Below are 19,287 nucleotides of genomic sequence, written 5' to 3' on the forward strand. Positions count from 1 at the left end.
TGTTACTCTGTACCACCTACTGAATCTTACTCTGTACCACCTACTGAATGTTACTCTGTACCACCAACGGAATGTTACTCTGTACCACCTACTGAATGTTACTCTGTACCACCAACGGAATGTTACTCTGTACCACCTACTGAATGTTACTCTGTACCACCAACTGAATGTTACTCTGTACCACCAACTGAATGTTACTCTGTACCATCAACTGAATGTTACTCTGTACCACCTACTGAATGTTACTCTGTACCACCAATTGAATGTTACTCTGTACCACCTACTGAATGTTACTCTGTACCACCAACGGAATGTTTCTCTGTACCACCTACTGAATGTTACTCTGTACCACCAACTGAATGTTACTCTGTACCACCTACTGAATGTTACTCTGTACCACCAACGGAATGTTACTCTGTACCACCAACTGAATGTTACTCTGTACCACCAACTGAATGTTACTCTGTACCACCAACTGAATGTTACTCTGTACCATCAACTGAATGTTACTCTGTACCACCTACTGAATGTTACTCTGTACCACCAACTGAATGTTACTCTGTACCACCTAGTGAATGTTACTCTGTACCACCAACTGAATGTTACTCTGTACCACCAGGAGTCCTAGTACACCCTGTGGATAGGCCCAGTACCCCCAGGTGTCCTAGTACCCCCTGTGGATAGGCCCAGTACCCTCAGGTGTCCTACTACCCCTGTGGATAGGCCCAGTACCCTCAGGTGTCCTAGTACCCCATGTGGATAGGCCCAGTTCCCCCAGGTGTCCTAGTACCCCCTGTGGATAGGCCCAGTACCCCCAGGTGTCCTAGTACCCCCTGTGGATAGGCCCAGTACCCCCAGGTGTCCTAGTACCCCCTGTGGATAGGCCCAGTACCCTCAGGTGTCCTAGTACCCCCTGTGGATAGGCCCAGTACCCTCAGGTGTCCTAGTACCCCATGTGGATAGGCCCAGTTCCCCCAGGTGTCCTAGTACCCCCTGTGGATAGGCCCAGTACCCCCAGGTGTCCTAGTACCCCCTGTGGATAGGCCCAGTACCCCCAGGTGTCCTAGTACCCCCTGTGGATAGGCCCAGTACCCTCAGGTGTCCTAGTACCCCCTGTGGATAGGCCCAGTACCCTCAGGTGTCCTAGTACCCCCTGTGTCGAGACCCAGTACCCTCAGGTGTCCTACTACCGGCTGGTTGGGAACCACTGCTCTATTCTACTGGATTATCAAAAGGTGGACAATTCAATGCCTGGAATGGAATGACATTTTAATAATGATTCTGACAATATCTGTCTGTTTCTAAAGCAATATCAATGATCTCCTAGGAATCAGAAATGTCCTCTGTGGTTGCATAATATGATCGATTCAGCAGAGCTGTGTGTGTGTGTGTGTGTGTGTGTGTGTGTGTGTGTGTGTGTGTGTGTGTGTGTGTGTGTGTGTGTGTGCTCATCACAACATCACAGACATGTCAACAGTAGGGAGCCTGTTCTGATAATTAAGGCTGCTAATTAGACAGAATCCCACAGTTAATGTATTATGTTCTCTCTCTCTCTCTCTCTCTCTCTCTCTCTCTCTCTCTCTCTCTCTCTCTCTCTCTCTCTCTCTCTCTCTCTCTCTCTCTCTCTCTCTCTCTCTCAAACACACACACAGGCCTACTGCTAATTAAGAGGAATAATTAGGCAGACACCCACACATACACACACTCATATCACACACACACACACACACACACACACACACACACACACACACACAATCTCCGTCTCTGGTAATTAGGGGCATTAATTACAAGTGTAGTTGTCCCTGTGAGGGTTCTGTTTCACTCAGACAGGCACACATCAGGGGTACTTTACTGTATCACTTCCCACACACACACACACACACACACACACACACACACACACACACACACACACTTACACCCCCCCCACACACACACACACACACACACACAGTGCACAATACTGTAAACAAGTTACGCCTAATTAGTCCTAGACTGATTGCTGGTCGTGGGTTAACCTTTCTGTCACCATGGGAGCAGAAGACAAGAAATCACCAAATGTTTAACTCAACAAAGATCCTCCCCCTCAGTCCTGCTGGGTCAATACCCTACCCTTTATCCAGACATGAAACTGAAAGTTAACCTTGAAGGGCCTTAAACACCTTTAAAAACCCCTAAGCAACATAATAAAAAAATCCCCAGCAAAATCTGTCAATTTAAGCTACAGATATCTTTTTTTTGCATTGGATGCGTCTCAATCCATCGCATCCGCCGATGTTGCATTTCCACATCTGCAGTGAATGTGTTTGTCAGACCATGCAACGCAGTCTCACAATCAATTCGTGCATATATGCACATAATGCATTTCAGCAAATTTCGTGCGTTTTTGTGCGTTTTGGTATGGCTTAATTCGTGAGAAAAGACACAAATTTTATGTGCTTCTTAATTCGTTTGAAAAGACACAAATTTAACCAGTCGGCTAAAATGTAACCAGTAGGCTACACACAAGCCTTTGCAAAAACCATATAGACGCGATAGTTTATATTTCATTTTTGTTCTTCTTAATGGCTAATTCAACGTTATGAATATTGTAATGAAACAGGCAGGGAGCAGGTCTCGAACCCTCGACCTTCTAGCCCGAGGTCTGGCGCGCTATCAGAGTCGATTTCCGCGCTTATAAACCCAGGGTCGTTACACTATACAGAAATGCTGTCTTTGTTTAAGCATGTTTTAAAATGTGGCGTTGTATGCCTATGTGTACTGACATATACGACGTTTGTCACGGGACTCATCTGAAGGTAACCGGTACCGGTTTAAAATAATTCATGTAAGTTTGAAGGTAGTTTTGTGCCTGCCCAAAAAGTGGTTAAATATGTGTAAAAAATATTAGATAAAATATTTGCTGAGCTACTTATATCTCCTAGAAATAGAACAAACACTGTGTTACTCAATGCGTTTCTATTGCCTTTAGTAGTAAAGGCCAAATTCAATATTTTATCAAAACTCTTTCTTATAGATTTCATCCATGCTAACAATGTTAGCCTCAAACTGCACTAAATATCTCCAGTTAAAGAGCTAGCTAGTGTTAACATTCAACATTATTTCTACCCTGCCAAGATGCTAACACCATTAGCCTCATAACCTGCTAGCATAGTGTTACGACACTAGCCTTAGTAACCACCATTGACACCATTGTAGCAACTTCTAACAAATGAAAAAGTGATTACTTAACATCCCACATGCCCAAAGAGATTACATTGAGCTAATGGGGATCCAAATAGGGGATAAAGAATTAACTTTCTTCCCTTCTGGATGAGTCAACGAGTCACTGAGTGTACGACTGTTTTCCCCTCTGGCTGAGTCACTGAGTATATGACTGTTTTTCTTTCTGGCTGAGTCACTGAGTGTATGACTGTTTTCCCCTCTGGCTGAGTCACTGAGTGTATGACTGTTTTTCCCTCTGACTGAGTCACTGAGTGTATGACTGTTTTCCTCTCTGGCTGAGTCAGTGGGGGGTATGACTGTATTCCCGTCTTCGATGAGTCACTGAGTGTATGACTGTTTTCCCTTCTTACTGAGTGTATGACTGTTTTCCTCTCTGACTGAGTCACTAAGTGTTTGACTGTTTTCCTCTCTGGATGTGCCACTGGGTCACTGAGTGTATGACTGTTTTTCCCTCTGACTGAGTCACTGAGTGTATGACTGTTTTCCCCTCTGGCTGAGTCACTGAGTGTATGACTGTTTTCCCTCTGATGGAGTCACTGAGTCACTGATTGTATGACAGCACACATAGACAAACCTACGAAACACACACAACGATTTAGCATCTACAGAGGTCACATTGATGAAATGTGTAGCCAACAAGTTTAACTCTGTCAATTCACCATACTCCCCCCCCCCACACACAATAGTTGACGGTTGTACGGACTGGTCAATAGAATATAATCACATCCTAATTGTCTCTCTCTCTCACTGTCTCTCTCTTTCCCTCCATAGTTGACGGCTGTACGGACTGGTCGGTGGACTACCTGAAGTACCGTGTGTTGAAGGGGGAGCCGGTGAGGCTGAAGTGTGCCCTGTTCTACGGCTACATCAGGGCCAACTACAGCCAGGCTCAGAGCGTAGGCCTCAGCCTCATGTGGTACCGCAGCTCTGGCCTGGGCCACGGAGACTTTGAGGAGCCCATCTCCTTCAACGGCGTGCGCATGAGCAAGGAGGAGGACGCCATCTGGTTCAGACCGGCCGACCTGCAGGACGTGGGCCTCTACTCCTGTGTGCTACGGTGAGACAGGAGGGACATAGTCTACTCTAGTCTACTCCTGTGTGCTACCGTAAGACCTAAGAGACAGTAGTGATACTATAGATACAGTAAGACATTAGAGACAGTAGTGATACTATAGATACAGTAAGACCTAAGAGACAGTAGGGATACTATAGATACAGTAAGACAGAGACAGTAGTGATACTATAGATACAGTAAGACAGAGACAGTAGTGATACTATAGATACAGTAAGACATTAGAGACAGTAGTGATACTATAGATACAGTAAGACCTAAGAGACAGTAGGGATACTATAGATACAGTAAGACAGAGACAGTAGTGATACTATAGATACAGTAAGACATTAGAGACAGTAGTGATACTATAGATACAGTAAGACCTAAGAGACAGTAGTGATGCTATAGATACAGTAAGAACTAAGAGACAGTAGTGATACTATAGATACAGTAAGACATTAGTGAAAGTAGTGATACTATATATACAGTAAGACATTAGAGACAGTAGTGAAACTGGAGATTCTGTAAGACAGAGACTGTAGTGATATTATAGATACAGTAAGACATTAAAGACAATAGTGATACTAGAGATACAGTAAAACATTAGAGACAGTAGTGATACTATAGATACAGTAAGACATTAGTGAAAGTAGTGATACTATAGATACAGTAAGACATTAGAGACAGTAGTGAAACTGGAGATACTGTAAGACAGAGACTGTAGTGATATTATAGATACAGTAAGACATTAGAGTCAGTAGTGATACTATATAAAGCGTAAGACATAAGAGACAGTAGTGATACTAGAGATACAGTAAGACATTAGAGACAGTAGTGATACCATAGATACAGTAAGACAGAGACAGTAGTGATACTATATATACAGTAAGACATTTGTGACAGTAGTGATATTATAGATACAGTAAGACATTGATGACAGAAGTGATACTAGAGATACGGTAAAACATTTTAGACAGTAGTGAAACTGGAGATACTGTAAGACAGAGACTGTAGTGATGTTATAGATACAGTAAGACATTAGAGTCAGTAGTGATACTATATATACAGTAAGACATTGATGACAGAAGTGATACTAGAGATACGGTAAAACATTTTAGACAGTAGTGAAACTTGAGATTCAGAAAGACATTAGAGACAGTTGTGATACTAGAGCTATATTAAGACAATAGAGACAGTAGTCATACTATAGATACAGTAGGACATTACAGACAGTAGTGATATTATAGATACAGTAAGACATTGATGACAGAAGTGATACTAGAGATACGGTAAAACATTTTAGACAGTAGTGAAACTTGAGATTCAGAAAGACATTAGAGACAGTTGTGATACTAGAGATATATTAAGACAATAGAGACAGTAGTCATACTATAGATACAGTAGGACATTACAGACAGTAGTGATATTATAGATACAGTAATTCATAAGAGACAGTAGTGATACTATATAAACCGTAAGACATAAGAGACAGTAGTGATACTATAGATACAGTAAGACATTAGAGACAGTAGTGATACTATAGATACAGTAAGACAGAGACAGTAAAGTTATAATATATATACAGTAAGGCATTTTAGACAGTAGTGATACTACAGATACAGTAAGACATTAGAGACAGTAGTGATACTATAGATACAGTAAGACATTAGAGACAGTAGTGATGCTATATATACAGTAAGACATTGATGACAAATGTGATACTAGAGATACAGCAGGACATTATAGACAGTAGTGATACTAGAGATACAGTAAGACATTAGAGACAGTAGTGATATTATAGATACAGTAAGACATTGATGACAGAAGTGATCCTAGAGATACGGTAAAACATTTTAGACAGTAGTGAAACTTGAGATTCAGAAAGACATTATAGACAGTAGTGATACTATAGATACAGTAAGACATTAGAGACAGTTGTGATACTATAGATACAGTAAGACATTAGAGACAGTTGTGATACTATAGATACAGTAGGACATTAGAGACAGTAGTGTTCCTATATAAACAGTAAGACATTAGAGACAGTTGTGATACTACAGATACAGTAAGAAAATAGAGACAGTAGTGATACTAGAGATACATTAAAACATTAGATACAGTAGTGATACTATATATACAGTAAGACATTGGAGACAGTAGTGATACTATAGATACTATAGATACAGTAAGACATTATTGACAGTAGTGATACCATTGATACAGTAAGACATTGGAGACAGTAGTGATACTAGAGATACAGTAAGACATTATGGACAGTAGTGATACCATAGATACAGTAAGACATTAGAGGCAGTAGTGATACTAAAGATACAGTAAGACATTAGAGTCAGTAGTGATACTATAGATACAGTAAGACATTAGAAACAGTATAGATACTATAGATACAGTAAGATATTGGAGACAGTAGTGATACTAGAGATACAGTAAGACATTAGATAAGGTATGGATACTATAGATACAGCAAGACATTAGAGAAAGTAGTGATAATATATATATACAGTTAGACATTAGAGACAGTAGTGATATTATAGATACAGTAAGACATTAGAGGCAGTAGTTATACCATAGATACAGTAAGACATTACAGACAGTTGTGATACTATAGATACAGTAAGACATTAGAGACAGTAATGATACTATAGATACAGTAAGACATTAGAGACAGTAGTGATACTATAGATACAGTAAGACATTAGAGACAGTAATGATACTATAGATACAGTAAGACATTAGAGACAGTAATGATACTATAGATACAGTAAGACATTAGAGACAGTAATGATACTATAGATACAGTAAGACATTAGAGACAGTAATGATACTATAGATACAGTAAGACATTAGAGACAGTAATGATACTACAGATACAGTAAGACATTATTGACAGTAGTGATACTATAGATACAGTAAGACATTAGAGACAGTAGTGATACTATAGATACAGTAAGACATTAGAGACAGTAATGATACTATAGATACAGTAAGACATTAGAGACAGTAATGATACTACAGATACAGTAAGACATTATTGACAGTAGTGATACCATGGATACAGTAAGACATTATTGACAGTAGTGATACCATGGATACAGTAAGACATTAGAGACAGTAATGATACTACAGATACAGTAAGACATTATTGACAGTTGTGATACTATAGATACAGTAAGACATTAGAGACAGTAGTGATACCATGGATACAGTAAGACATTAGAGACAGTAGTGATACCATAGATACAGTAAGACATTAGAGACAGTAATGATACTATAGATACAGTAAGACATTAGAGACAGTAATGATACTAAAGATACAGTAAGACATTATTGACAGTAGTGATACCATGGATACAGTAAGACATTAGAGACAGTAGTGACACTAGACATACAGTTAGACAATAAAGAAAGTAGTGATGCTATAGATACAGAAAGACATTAGAGACAGTAGGGATACTATATATATATAGTAAGACATTAGTGACAGTAGTGATATTATAGATAGAGTAAGACATTAGAGACAGTTGGAATACTAGAGATACAATAAGACAGTAGTGATACTTTATACACAGTAAGACATTAGAGACTGTAGTGATACTTGAGATACAGTAAGACAGAGACAGTATTATTGATTCTATAGATACAGTAAGACATTAGAGACGTAGTGGATACCAGAGATACAGTAAGACATTAGAGACAGTAGTGATACTATAGATACAGTAAGACATTAGAGACAGTAGTGATACTATAGATACAGTAAGACAGAGACAGTAGTGATACTATAGATACAGTAAGACATTAGAGACAGTAGTGATACTATAGATACAGTAAGACATTAGAGACAGTAATGATACTACAGATACAGTAAGACAGAGACAGTAGTGATACTATAGATACAGTAAGACATTAGAGACAGTAGTGATACTATAGATACAGTAAGACATTGAGACAGTAGTGATACTATAGATACAGTAAGACATTAGAGACAGTAGTGATACTAAAGATACAGTAAGACATTAGAGACAGTAGTGATACTATAGATACAGTAAGACATTAGAGACAGTAGTGATACTATAGATACAGTAAGACAGAGACAGTAGTGATACTATAGATACATATACAGTAAGACATTAGAGACAGTAGTGATACTATAGATACAGTAAGACATTAGAGACAGTAGTGATACTATAGATACAGTAAGACATTAGAGACAGTAGTGATACTATAGATACAGTAAGACATTAGAGACAGTAGTGATACTATAGATACAATATATACAGTAAGACATTAGAGACAGTAGTGATACTAGAGATACAGTAAGAAATTAGAGACAGTAGAAATACTAGAGATACAGTAAGACATTAGAGACAGTAGTGATACTATAGATACAGTAAGACATTAGAGACAGTAGTGATACTATAGATACAATACAGTAAGACATTAGAGACAGTAGTGATACTAGAGATACAGTAAGAAATTAGAGACAGTAGAAATACTAGAGATACAGTAAGACATTAGAGACAGTAGTGATACTATAGATACAGTAAGACATTAGAGACAGTAGTGATACTATAGATACAGTAAGACATTAGAGACAGTAGTGATACTATAGATACAGTAAGACATTACAGACAGTTGTGATACTATAGATACAGTAAGACATTACAGACAGTTGTGATACTATAGATACAGTAAGACATGAGACAGTAGTGATACTATAGGTAGAGTAAGACATTAGAGAAAGTAGTGATACTATATATACTGTAAGACATAAGAGACAGTAGTGATACTTTATAAACAGTAAGACATTAGAGAAAGTAGTGATACTATAGATACAGAAAGACATTAGAGACAGTAATGATACTATAGATACAGTAAGACATTACAGACAGTTGTGATACTATAGATACAGTAAGACATTACAGACAGTTGTGATACTATAGATACAGTAAGACATTACAGACAGTTGTGATACTATAGATACAGTAAGACAGAGACAGTAGTGATACTATAGATACAGTAAGACATTAGAGACAGTAGTGATACTATAGATACAGTAAGACATTAGAGACAGTAATGATACTATAGATACAGTAAGACATTAGAGACAGTAATGATACTATAGATACAGTAGGACATTAGAGACAGTAGTGATATTATATAAACAGTAAGACATTAATGACAGTAGTTATACTAGACATACAGTAAGACAATAGAGACAGTAGTGATGCTATAGATACAGTAAGACATTAGAGACAGTAGTGATACTATAGATAGAGTAAGATGTTAGAGACAGTAGTGATACTAGAGATACTGTAAGACATTAGAGACAGTAGGGATACTATAGATACAGTAAGACATTAGAGACAGTAGTGATACTAAAGATACAGTAAGACATTAGAGACAGTAGTTATACTATAGATACAGTGAGACATTAGAGACAGTAGTGATACTAGAGATACAGTAAGACATTAGAGACAGTAGTGATACCATAGATACAGTAAGACATTACAGACAGTAGTGATACTATATATACAGTAAGATATTAGAGACAGTAGTGCTACTAAAGATACAGTAAGACATTAGAGACAGTAGTGATACCATAGATACAGTAAGACATTACAGACAGTAGTGATACTATAGATACAGTAAGACATTAGAGAAGGTAGTGATACTAGAGATACAGTAAGACATTAGAGAAGGTAGGGATACTATAGATACAGTAAGACATTAGAGAAGGTAGTGATACTAGAGATACAGTAAGACATTAGAGACAGTAGTGATACTATAGATACAGTAAGACAGAGACAGTAGTGATACTATAGATACAGTAAGACATTAGAGACAGTAGTGATACTAAAGATACAGTAAGACATTAGAGACAGTAGTGATACTAAAGATACAGTAAGACATTAGAGACAGTAGTGATACTATAGATACAGTAAGACATTAGAGACAGTAGTGATACTATAGATACAATATATACAGTAAGACATTAGAGACAGTAGTGATACTAAAGATACAGTAAGACATTAGAGACAGTAGTGATACTATAGATACAGTAAGACATTAGAGACAGTAGTGATACTATAGATACAGTAAGACATTAGAGACAGTAGTGATACTATAGATACAATATATACAGTAAGACATTAGAGACAGTAGTGATACTAGAGATACAGTAAGAAATTAGAGACAGTAGAAATACTAGAGATACAGTAAGACATTAGAGACAGTAGTGATACTATAGATACAGTAAGACATTAGAGACAGTAGTGATACTATAGATACAATATATACAGTAAGACATTAGAGACAGTAGTGATACTAGAGATACAGTAAGAAATTAGAGACAGTAGAAATACTAGAGATACAGTAAGACATTAGAGACAGTAGTGATACTATAGATACAGTAAGACATTAGAGACAGTAGTGATACTATAGATACAGTAAGACATTAGAGACAGTAGGGATACTATAGATACAGTAAGACATTACAGACAGTTGTGATACTATAGATACAGTAAGACATTACAGACAGTTGTGATACTATAGATACAGTAAGACAGAGACAGTAGTGATACTATAGGTAGAGTAAGACATTAGAGAAAGTAGTGATACTATATATACTGTAAGACATAAGAGACAGTAGTGATACTTTATAAACAGTAAGACATTAGAGAAAGTAGTGATACTATAGATACAGAAAGACATTAGAGACAGTAATGATACTATAGATACAGTAAGACATTACAGACAGTTGTGATACTATAGATACAGTAAGACATTACAGACAGTTGTGATACTATAGATACAGTAAGACATTACAGACAGTTGTGATACTATAGATACAGTAAGACAGAGACAGTAGTGATACTATAGATACAGTAAGACATTAGAGACAGTAGTGATACTATAGATACAGTAAGACATTAGAGACAGTAATGATACTATAGATACAGTAAGACATTAGAGACAGTAATGATACTATAGATACAGTAGGACATTAGAGACAGTAGTGATATTATATAAACAGTAAGACATTAATGACAGTAGTTATACTAGACATACAGTAAGACAATAGAGACAGTAGTGATGCTATAGATACAGTAAGACATTAGAGACAGTAGTGATACTATAGATAGAGTAAGATGTTAGAGACAGTAGTGATACTAGAGATACTGTAAGACATTAGAGACAGTAGGGATACTATAGATACAGTAAGACATTAGAGACAGTAGTGATACTAAAGATACAGTAAGACATTAGAGACAGTAGTTATACTATAGATACAGTGAGACATTAGAGACAGTAGTGATACTAGAGATACAGTAAGACATTAGAGACAGTAGTGATACCATAGATACAGTAAGACATTACAGACAGTAGTGATACTATATATACAGTAAGATATTAGAGACAGTAGTGCTACTAAAGATACAGTAAGACATTAGAGACAGTAGTGATACCATAGATACAGTAAGACATTACAGACAGTAGTGATACTATAGATACAGTAAGACATTAGAGAAGGTAGTGATACTAGAGATACAGTAAGACATTAGAGAAGGTAGGGATACTATAGATACAGTAAGACATTAGAGAAGGTAGTGATACTAGAGATACAGTAAGACATTAGAGACAGTAGTGATACCATAGATACAGTAAGACAGAGACAGTAGTGATACTAGAGATACAGTAAGACATTAGAGACAGTAGTGATACTATATATACAGTAAGACATTAGAGACAGTAGTGATACCATAGATACAGTAAGACAGAGACAGTAGTGATACTAGAGATACAGTAAGACATTAGAGACAGTAGTGATACTATAGATACAGTAAGACAGAGACAGTAGTGATACTAGAGATACAGTAAGACATTAAAGACAGTAGTGATACTATATATACAGTAAGACATTAGAGACAGTAGTGATACCATAGATACAGTAAGACAGAGACAGTAGTGATACTAGAGATACAGTAAGACATTAAAGACAGTAGTGATACCATAGATACAGTAAGACAGAGACAGTAGTGATACTAGAGATACAGTAAGACATTAGAGACAGTAGTGATACTATAGATACAGTAAGACATTAGAGACAGTTGTGATACTATAGATACAGTAAGACAGAGACAGTAGTGATACTAGAGATACCGTAAGACAGAGACAGTAGTGATACTATATATACAGTAAGACAGGAGTTGGTAGGAACACTGTGTAAGAGAGGAAACATAGAATAATTTACTCTTGCATTCAACATGCTCTCTTCCACTCTCTACCTTCAACTGAAGGTACTCCCTCTGTGATATTGATGGCTGAGTCTCTTTTTCACACTTTCTCACTTTCACTCCCTCTCACTCACTATCTCTTCCCCCCTCCATTCTCTGGCAAAGTCAGAATCTAAATGGTTGTGCTTTTGTTGTTCTGTCTAGAGCGTCTGAAGTGGATGTTTCTCATATGCCTGGAGGCATCATAGTACTCTCTCCCTCCCTCCCTCTCTCCATCACTCTGCTCTCAATTACTCCTCTCTCCTTCACTCTTTCCCTCTCTTAGACTAAAAACATAATTTCTAAGGCCAGAACACTGACAGTGTTCTCTACAGTACTGTGTGTGTAGGTGTATGACGCTAGACAAGCAGATAACCTGCATTATGAAATTCAAAGCATGTTCTCCAGTGTTTTAAAGTGTTAAACAGCCTCAGGCTTGGTGTGTTCAAATGTAGTGCATTGGAGGATTCAAGAGTTATCCAGTACCCTAATCAGAGAAGCACTTTGGAGATTTGCAGCTGAGCTGAAATCAATTATATTTTTGTTTGAGGGTAAGCTTCGCAAATTTTATCACACATGACCCAAACACTCCATCCAAACAGCTGTGCTAGGAAAAGAGAAAGAGTGAGAGAGGGAGAGAGAGAAAGAGGGTGTGAGAAAATAGGGAAAGTGAGAGAGCGAGAGAATGAGCAAGAGAGACATGTACAAAATATTAGGAACACCTACTCTTTCCATGACATAGACTGACCAGGTGAATCCAGATGAAAGTTAATGTATGATCCCTTATGTCACTTGTGCGTCTGTCCCCAACCAAGGAGGGCCTACAGCAGCACCTAGATCTTCTGCACAGATTCTGCCAGACCTTGGCCCTCACAGTAAATCTCAGTAAGACAAAAACAATGGTGTTCCAAAAAAGGTCCAGGCGCCAGGACCACAAATACAAATTCCATCTAGACACCATTGCAATCAATCAATCAATCAATCAATCAATCAATCAATCAATCAATCAATCAATCAATCAATCAATCAATCAATCAATCAATCAAATGTATTTAAGAAGCCCTTCTTACATCAGCTGATGTCACAAAGTGCTGTACAGAAACCCAGCCTAAAACCCCAAACAGCAAGCAATGCAGATGTAGAAGCACGGTGGCTAGGAAAAACTCCCTAGAAAGGCCAGAACCTAGGAAGAAACCTCGAGAGGAACTAGGCTGTGAGGGGTGGCCAGTCATCTGGCTTTGCCGGGTGGAGAATATAACAATACGTACCTTGGCCTTAACATCAGCTCCACAGGTAACTTCCACAAAGCTGTAAACGATCTGAGACACAAGGCAAGAAGGGCCATCTATGCCATCAAAATGAACATAAAATTCAATACACCAAATTGAGACTGCATGCAGAATTCTGCAAAATATCCTCTGTGTACAACGTAAAACACCAAATAATGCATGCAGAGCAGAATTAGGCCGATACCCACTAATAATTAAAATCCTGAAAAGAGCCGTTAAATTCTACAACCACCTAAAACAAAGCGATTCCCAAACTTTCCATAACAAAACCTTCACCTACAGAGAGATGAACCTGGAGAAGAGTCCCCTAAGCAAGCTGGTCCTGGGGCTCTGTTCACAAACACAAACAGACCCCACAGAGCCCCAGGACAGCAACACAATTAGACCCAACCAAATCATGAGAAAACAAAGAGATAATTACTTCACACATTGGAAAGAATTAACACAAAAACTGAGCAAACTAGAATGCTATTTGGCCCTAAACAGAGAGTACACAGTGGCAGAATACCTGATCACTGTGACTGATCCAAACTTAAGGAAAGCTTTGACTTTGTACAGACTCAGTGACCATAGCCATGATAGTTCTCAAGAGATGACAGGCTATGTGCACACTGCCCACAAAATGAGGTGGAAACTGAGCTGCACTTCCTAGCCTGCCAAATGTATGACCATATTAGAGACACAAATTTCCCTCAGATTACACAGACCCACTAAGAATTAAAAAATATATACAATTTTGATAAATTCCCATATCTACTGGGTGAAATACCAGTGTGCCATCAAAGCAGAATATTTGTGACCTGTTGCCACAAGAAAAGGTCAACCAGTGAAGAACAAACACCATTGTAAACACATATATGTTTATTTATTTTCCCTTTTGTACTTTAACTATTTGCACATAATTTCAACACTGTACTGTGCATTCGGAAAGTATTCAGACCCCTTGACTTCTTTCACATTTTGTTACGTTACAGCCTTATTCTAAAATGGATGAAATTGTTTTTTTCACTCATCAATCCACACACAATACCCCATAATGACAAAGCAAAATTATTATTTTTTTTACATTTTTGCAAATGTATAAATAATACGTAACTGAAATATAACGTTAACATATGTATTCAGACCCTTTACTTAGTACTTTGTTGAAGCACCTTTGGCAGGGAGTCTTCTTGATTATGATGCTACAAGCTTGGCACACCTGTATTTGGGGAGTTTCTCCCATTCTTCTCTGCAGATTCTATCAAGCTGTCAGGTTGGATGGGGAGCGTTGCTGCACCGCTATTTTCAGGTCTCTCTAAAGATGGTTGATCAGGTTCAAGTCCGGGCTCTGACTGGGCCACTCAAGGACATTTAGAGACTTGTCCTGAAGCCACTCCTACGTTGTGTTGGCTGTGTGCTTAGGGTCGTTGTCCTGTTGGAAGGTGAACATTTGCGAGGTCCTGAGTGCTATGGAGCAGGTTTTCATCAAGGTTCTCTCTGTACTTTGCTCTGTTCATCTTTGCCTCGATCTTGACTAGTCTCCCAGTCCCTGCTGCTGAAAAACATCCCTACATCATGATGTTGCCACCACCACCATGCTTCACCGTAGGGAGGGTGCCAGGTTTCCTCTAGACGTGACACTTAGTATTCAGGCCAAAGAGTTCAATCTTGGTTTCATCAGACCAGAGAATCTTGTTTCTCATGGTCTGAGTCTTTAAGTGCCTTTTGGCAAACTCCAAGCGGGCTGTCATGACTTTTACTGAGGACTGACTTCCGCCTAGCCACTCTACCACAAAGGCCTGATTGGTGGAGTGCTGCAGAGATGGTTGTCCTTCTGGAAGGTTCTCCCATCTCCACAGAGGAACGCTAGAGCTCTGTCAGAGTGACCATCGGATTCTTGGTCATCTCCCTTATCAAGGCCCTTCTCCCCCGATTGCTAAGTTTGGTCTGGCGGCCAGCTCTAAGAAGGGTCTTGATGGTTCCAAACTTCTTCTTTTTAATAATGATGAAGGCCACTGTGTTCTTGTGGACCTTCAATGCTGCAGAAATGTGTTGTTTCCCTTCCCCAGATCTGTGCCTCGTCACAATCCTGTCTCGGAGGTCTATGGACCATTCCTTCAACCTCACGGCTTGGTTTTTGCTCTGAAATGCACTGTCAATTGTGGGACCTTATACAGACAGGTGTGTGCCTTTCCAAATGGTGTCCAATTAATGGAATTTACCACAGATGGACTCCAATCAAGCTGTAGAAACATCTCAAGGATGACCAATGGAAACAGGATGCAACTGAGCTCAATTGCGAGTCTATAGCAAAGGGTCTGAATTGTTATGTAAATAAGGTATTTATGTTTGCTTTGTCATTATACAGTATTGTGTGTAGATTGCTGAGGATTTTGTGTTCATTTAATCAATTTTAGAATAAGGCTGTAACGTAACAAAGTGTGGAAAAAGTCAAGGGGTCTGAATACTTTCCAAAGACACTGTATATACGCAAATGTCTTTAGTCTTTATTAAACTTTTGTAAGTTCAATATTTCCTGTAAATGTTTTTATTGTTTATTTAACTTGTGTTTACTATCCATTTCACTTGCTTTGGTAATGTAAACAAATGTTTCCTATGCCAATAAAGCCCTTTGAAGTGAATTGCAAGAGATTCCTCCATTCCACTGCTACTCATGTAGTCAATATCCCCACATTAATGGTTGTTTTTTTGTCTCCAGGTTTTGCTCAGTGATTGATGATCATATTTATCAAGGCACAAGGCGAGACCCAGATACAGACACGGGAGGCAAATGGTTGGCGTCTTAGATGTTTACTGATCCAAAAAGGAGTAGGCAAGAGAATGGTCGTGGACAGGCAAAAGGTCAAAACCAGTTCAGAGTCCAGGAGGTACAGAGTGGCAGGCAGGCTCGAGGTCAAGGCAGGCAGAATGGTCAGGCGGGTGGGTACAGAGTCCAGAAACAGGCAAGGGTCAAAACCGGGAGGACTAGCAAAAAGAGAATAGAACAGGCAGGAGCACGGGAAAGACAAGCTGGTTGACTTGGACATACAAGACGAACTGGCACAGAGAGACAGGAAACACAGAGATAAATACACTGGGTAAACCAAGTGACACATGGAGGGGGTGGAGACAATCACAAGGACAGGTGAAACAGATCAGGGTGTGACAATATTGTATAATAAAAGCCTGCTCAGAATTTCAATTATCACTTAAAGTTTGACTGTTAGCGTAGGAGATAATTTTTTTTATTTTGATTTTTTTTCACCTTTATTTAACCAGGTAGGCAAGTTGAGAACAAGTTCTCATTTACAATTGCGACCTGGCCAAGATAAAGCAAAGCAGTTCGACAACATACAAAAACACAGAGTTACACATGAAGTAAAACAACATAAAATCAATGATACAGTAGACAAAAATAAGACTATATACAATGTGAGCAAATGATGTGAGATAAGGGAGGTAAAGGCAAAAAAGGCCATGGTGGCAAAGTAAATAAAGTATAGCATGTAAAACACTGGAATGGTAGATTTATAATTTGAAGAAAGTTCAAAGTTAAAATATAAATAATATGGTGCAAAGGAGCAAAAATAATAAATAAAATAAATAAATACAGTAGGGGTACTAGTTTGGGCTAAATTATAGATGGGCTATGTACAGGTGCAGTGATCTGGGAGCTGTTCTGATAGCTGGTGCTTAAAGCTAGTGAGGGAGATAAGTGTTTCCAGTTTCAGAGATTTTTGTAGTTCGTTCCAGTCATTGGCAGCAGAGAACTGGAAGGAGAGACGACCAAAGGAGGAGTTGGCTTTAGGGGTGACCAGAGATATATACCTGCTGGAGCGCGTGCTACAGGTGGGTGCTGCTATGGTGACCAGTGAGCGGAGATAAGGGGGGACTTTACCTAGCAGGGTCTTGTAGATGACCTGGAGCCAATGTGTTTGGCGACGATTATGAAGTGAAGGCCAGCCAACGAGAGCGTACAGGTCGCAGTGGTGGGTAGTATATGGGGCTTTGGTGACAAAACGGATGGCACTGTGATAGACTGCATCCAGCATGTTGAGTAGGGTATTGGAGGCTATTTTGTAAATGACATCGCCGAAGTCGAGGATTGGTAGGATGGTCAGTTTTACGAGGCTATGTTTGGCAGTATGTGTGAAGGATGCTTTGTTGCGAAATAGGAAGCCAATTTTAGATTTAACTTTGGATTGGAGATGATTGATGTGAGTCTGGTAGGAGAGTTTACAGTCTAACCAGACACCTAGGTATTTGGGGTTTGTTTGTGTGTTAGCCCCTTTGTCCTTAACCATCTGAAACGTAACTTTTCCCATCAGTGTGTGTAGATGACTACTGTCATGACGTTGGCCTGTGGGTAAGGTTTATGACCCCCCCCCATAAATATCTTTCTCCCTTCCCCTCTCTGACCCTACTGAAGGACTGCTGTCCTGTTAAATATAGAGAGTCTGGGAACATCAAACAAATGTGGAAAGGAACCATATTTTGTTAATAAAACCAGTTGGAAATATGCTTTGGAACGTAATGAGTATGTATGTCAGTTCGGTTGTCATCTGAGACTTTATGACTGATGACAGGACGACATAAACTGTACCTGGGAAAGTATACACCCTCTAGTTATCAGAGTCACATGGAATTGTTATGCAATTGAAATGTTTGATATTGAAATTGTTTGTTAGGAGATTAAATATAATTTTAGCTTCCAAATGAGAGAATTGGGTTTTCATAAGGAAAGTGCCCTGCTTGATCAGTGGCCCACCCCTGTGAAGAGGAGGGGTTATAAACGATGAAACACATCCTTCCCCCTCTCCACTATATAAGCCTTTGACGAAAAGATAACCACGTTGTTCCAGTACGTGAGGTCTGCAGCCTCTATGTTAGAAGGACACACGTCAAGTACAGAACTAAGCCAACCTCAGCGTGAGCTTTGGTGGCGAATGGTATGAACTTTGAGCTTATTCACTACAGAAGTGATACTTCCTAGCCGTTGAGTTAGCAGCGGCCGCTGTAGACGTGGGCTAGGAAAGGACGGACGACGGATCCAGTCTAACAACCAGACGAAGATACCACCACGTATCCACTTTACCACCATTGACATTCTTCCGAGGACAGGAAGATCTGTTGGCCAACCCGGCCAGCATCTACGACCAACCTACCGAAGCGCAGCTCAGAGTAAATATTTATTGCATTTTCCTTTTCCAAATGGGCGGTAATTTAGTAATGCATAAGATAATGTATTTACGTTAGCATAGCTGCTGTTTCTTCGTTCCTAAGTCTTCCCGCTCTTTCATTCAAGCCCAACCCCCTTTCCTTTGTGTAACCAGCCATCATACAGGTTCCGTCCACCAGGACGTTTTTTGTATGACATCATTTGTATTCTGTGTATATGTAATTCTGTGTGATTAGTTTAGGTATTTAGTAAATAAATAATTAA

General features: G+C 39.0%; 1 protein-coding gene across 1 annotated transcript in view; it reads left to right on the top strand.

The window, feature by feature from the left end:
* The window catches only part of LOC106586724 (interleukin-1 receptor accessory protein-like 1-B), a 468,880-nt gene that overhangs the window by 176,049 nt on the left and 273,544 nt on the right, over nucleotides 1–19,287 (top strand). Inside the window, exon 3 of the mRNA XM_014174290.2 lies at nucleotides 4,000–4,285. Coding sequence (XP_014029765.1) covers nucleotides 4,000–4,285 — 286 coding nt within the window. The remainder of the gene's footprint in view (nucleotides 1–3,999; nucleotides 4,286–19,287) is intronic.

Source organism: Salmo salar, chromosome ssa25 (genome assembly GCF_905237065.1).
Source record: "Salmo salar chromosome ssa25, Ssal_v3.1, whole genome shotgun sequence".
In the NCBI taxonomy this organism is placed as follows: domain Eukaryota; kingdom Metazoa; phylum Chordata; class Actinopteri; order Salmoniformes; family Salmonidae; genus Salmo; species Salmo salar.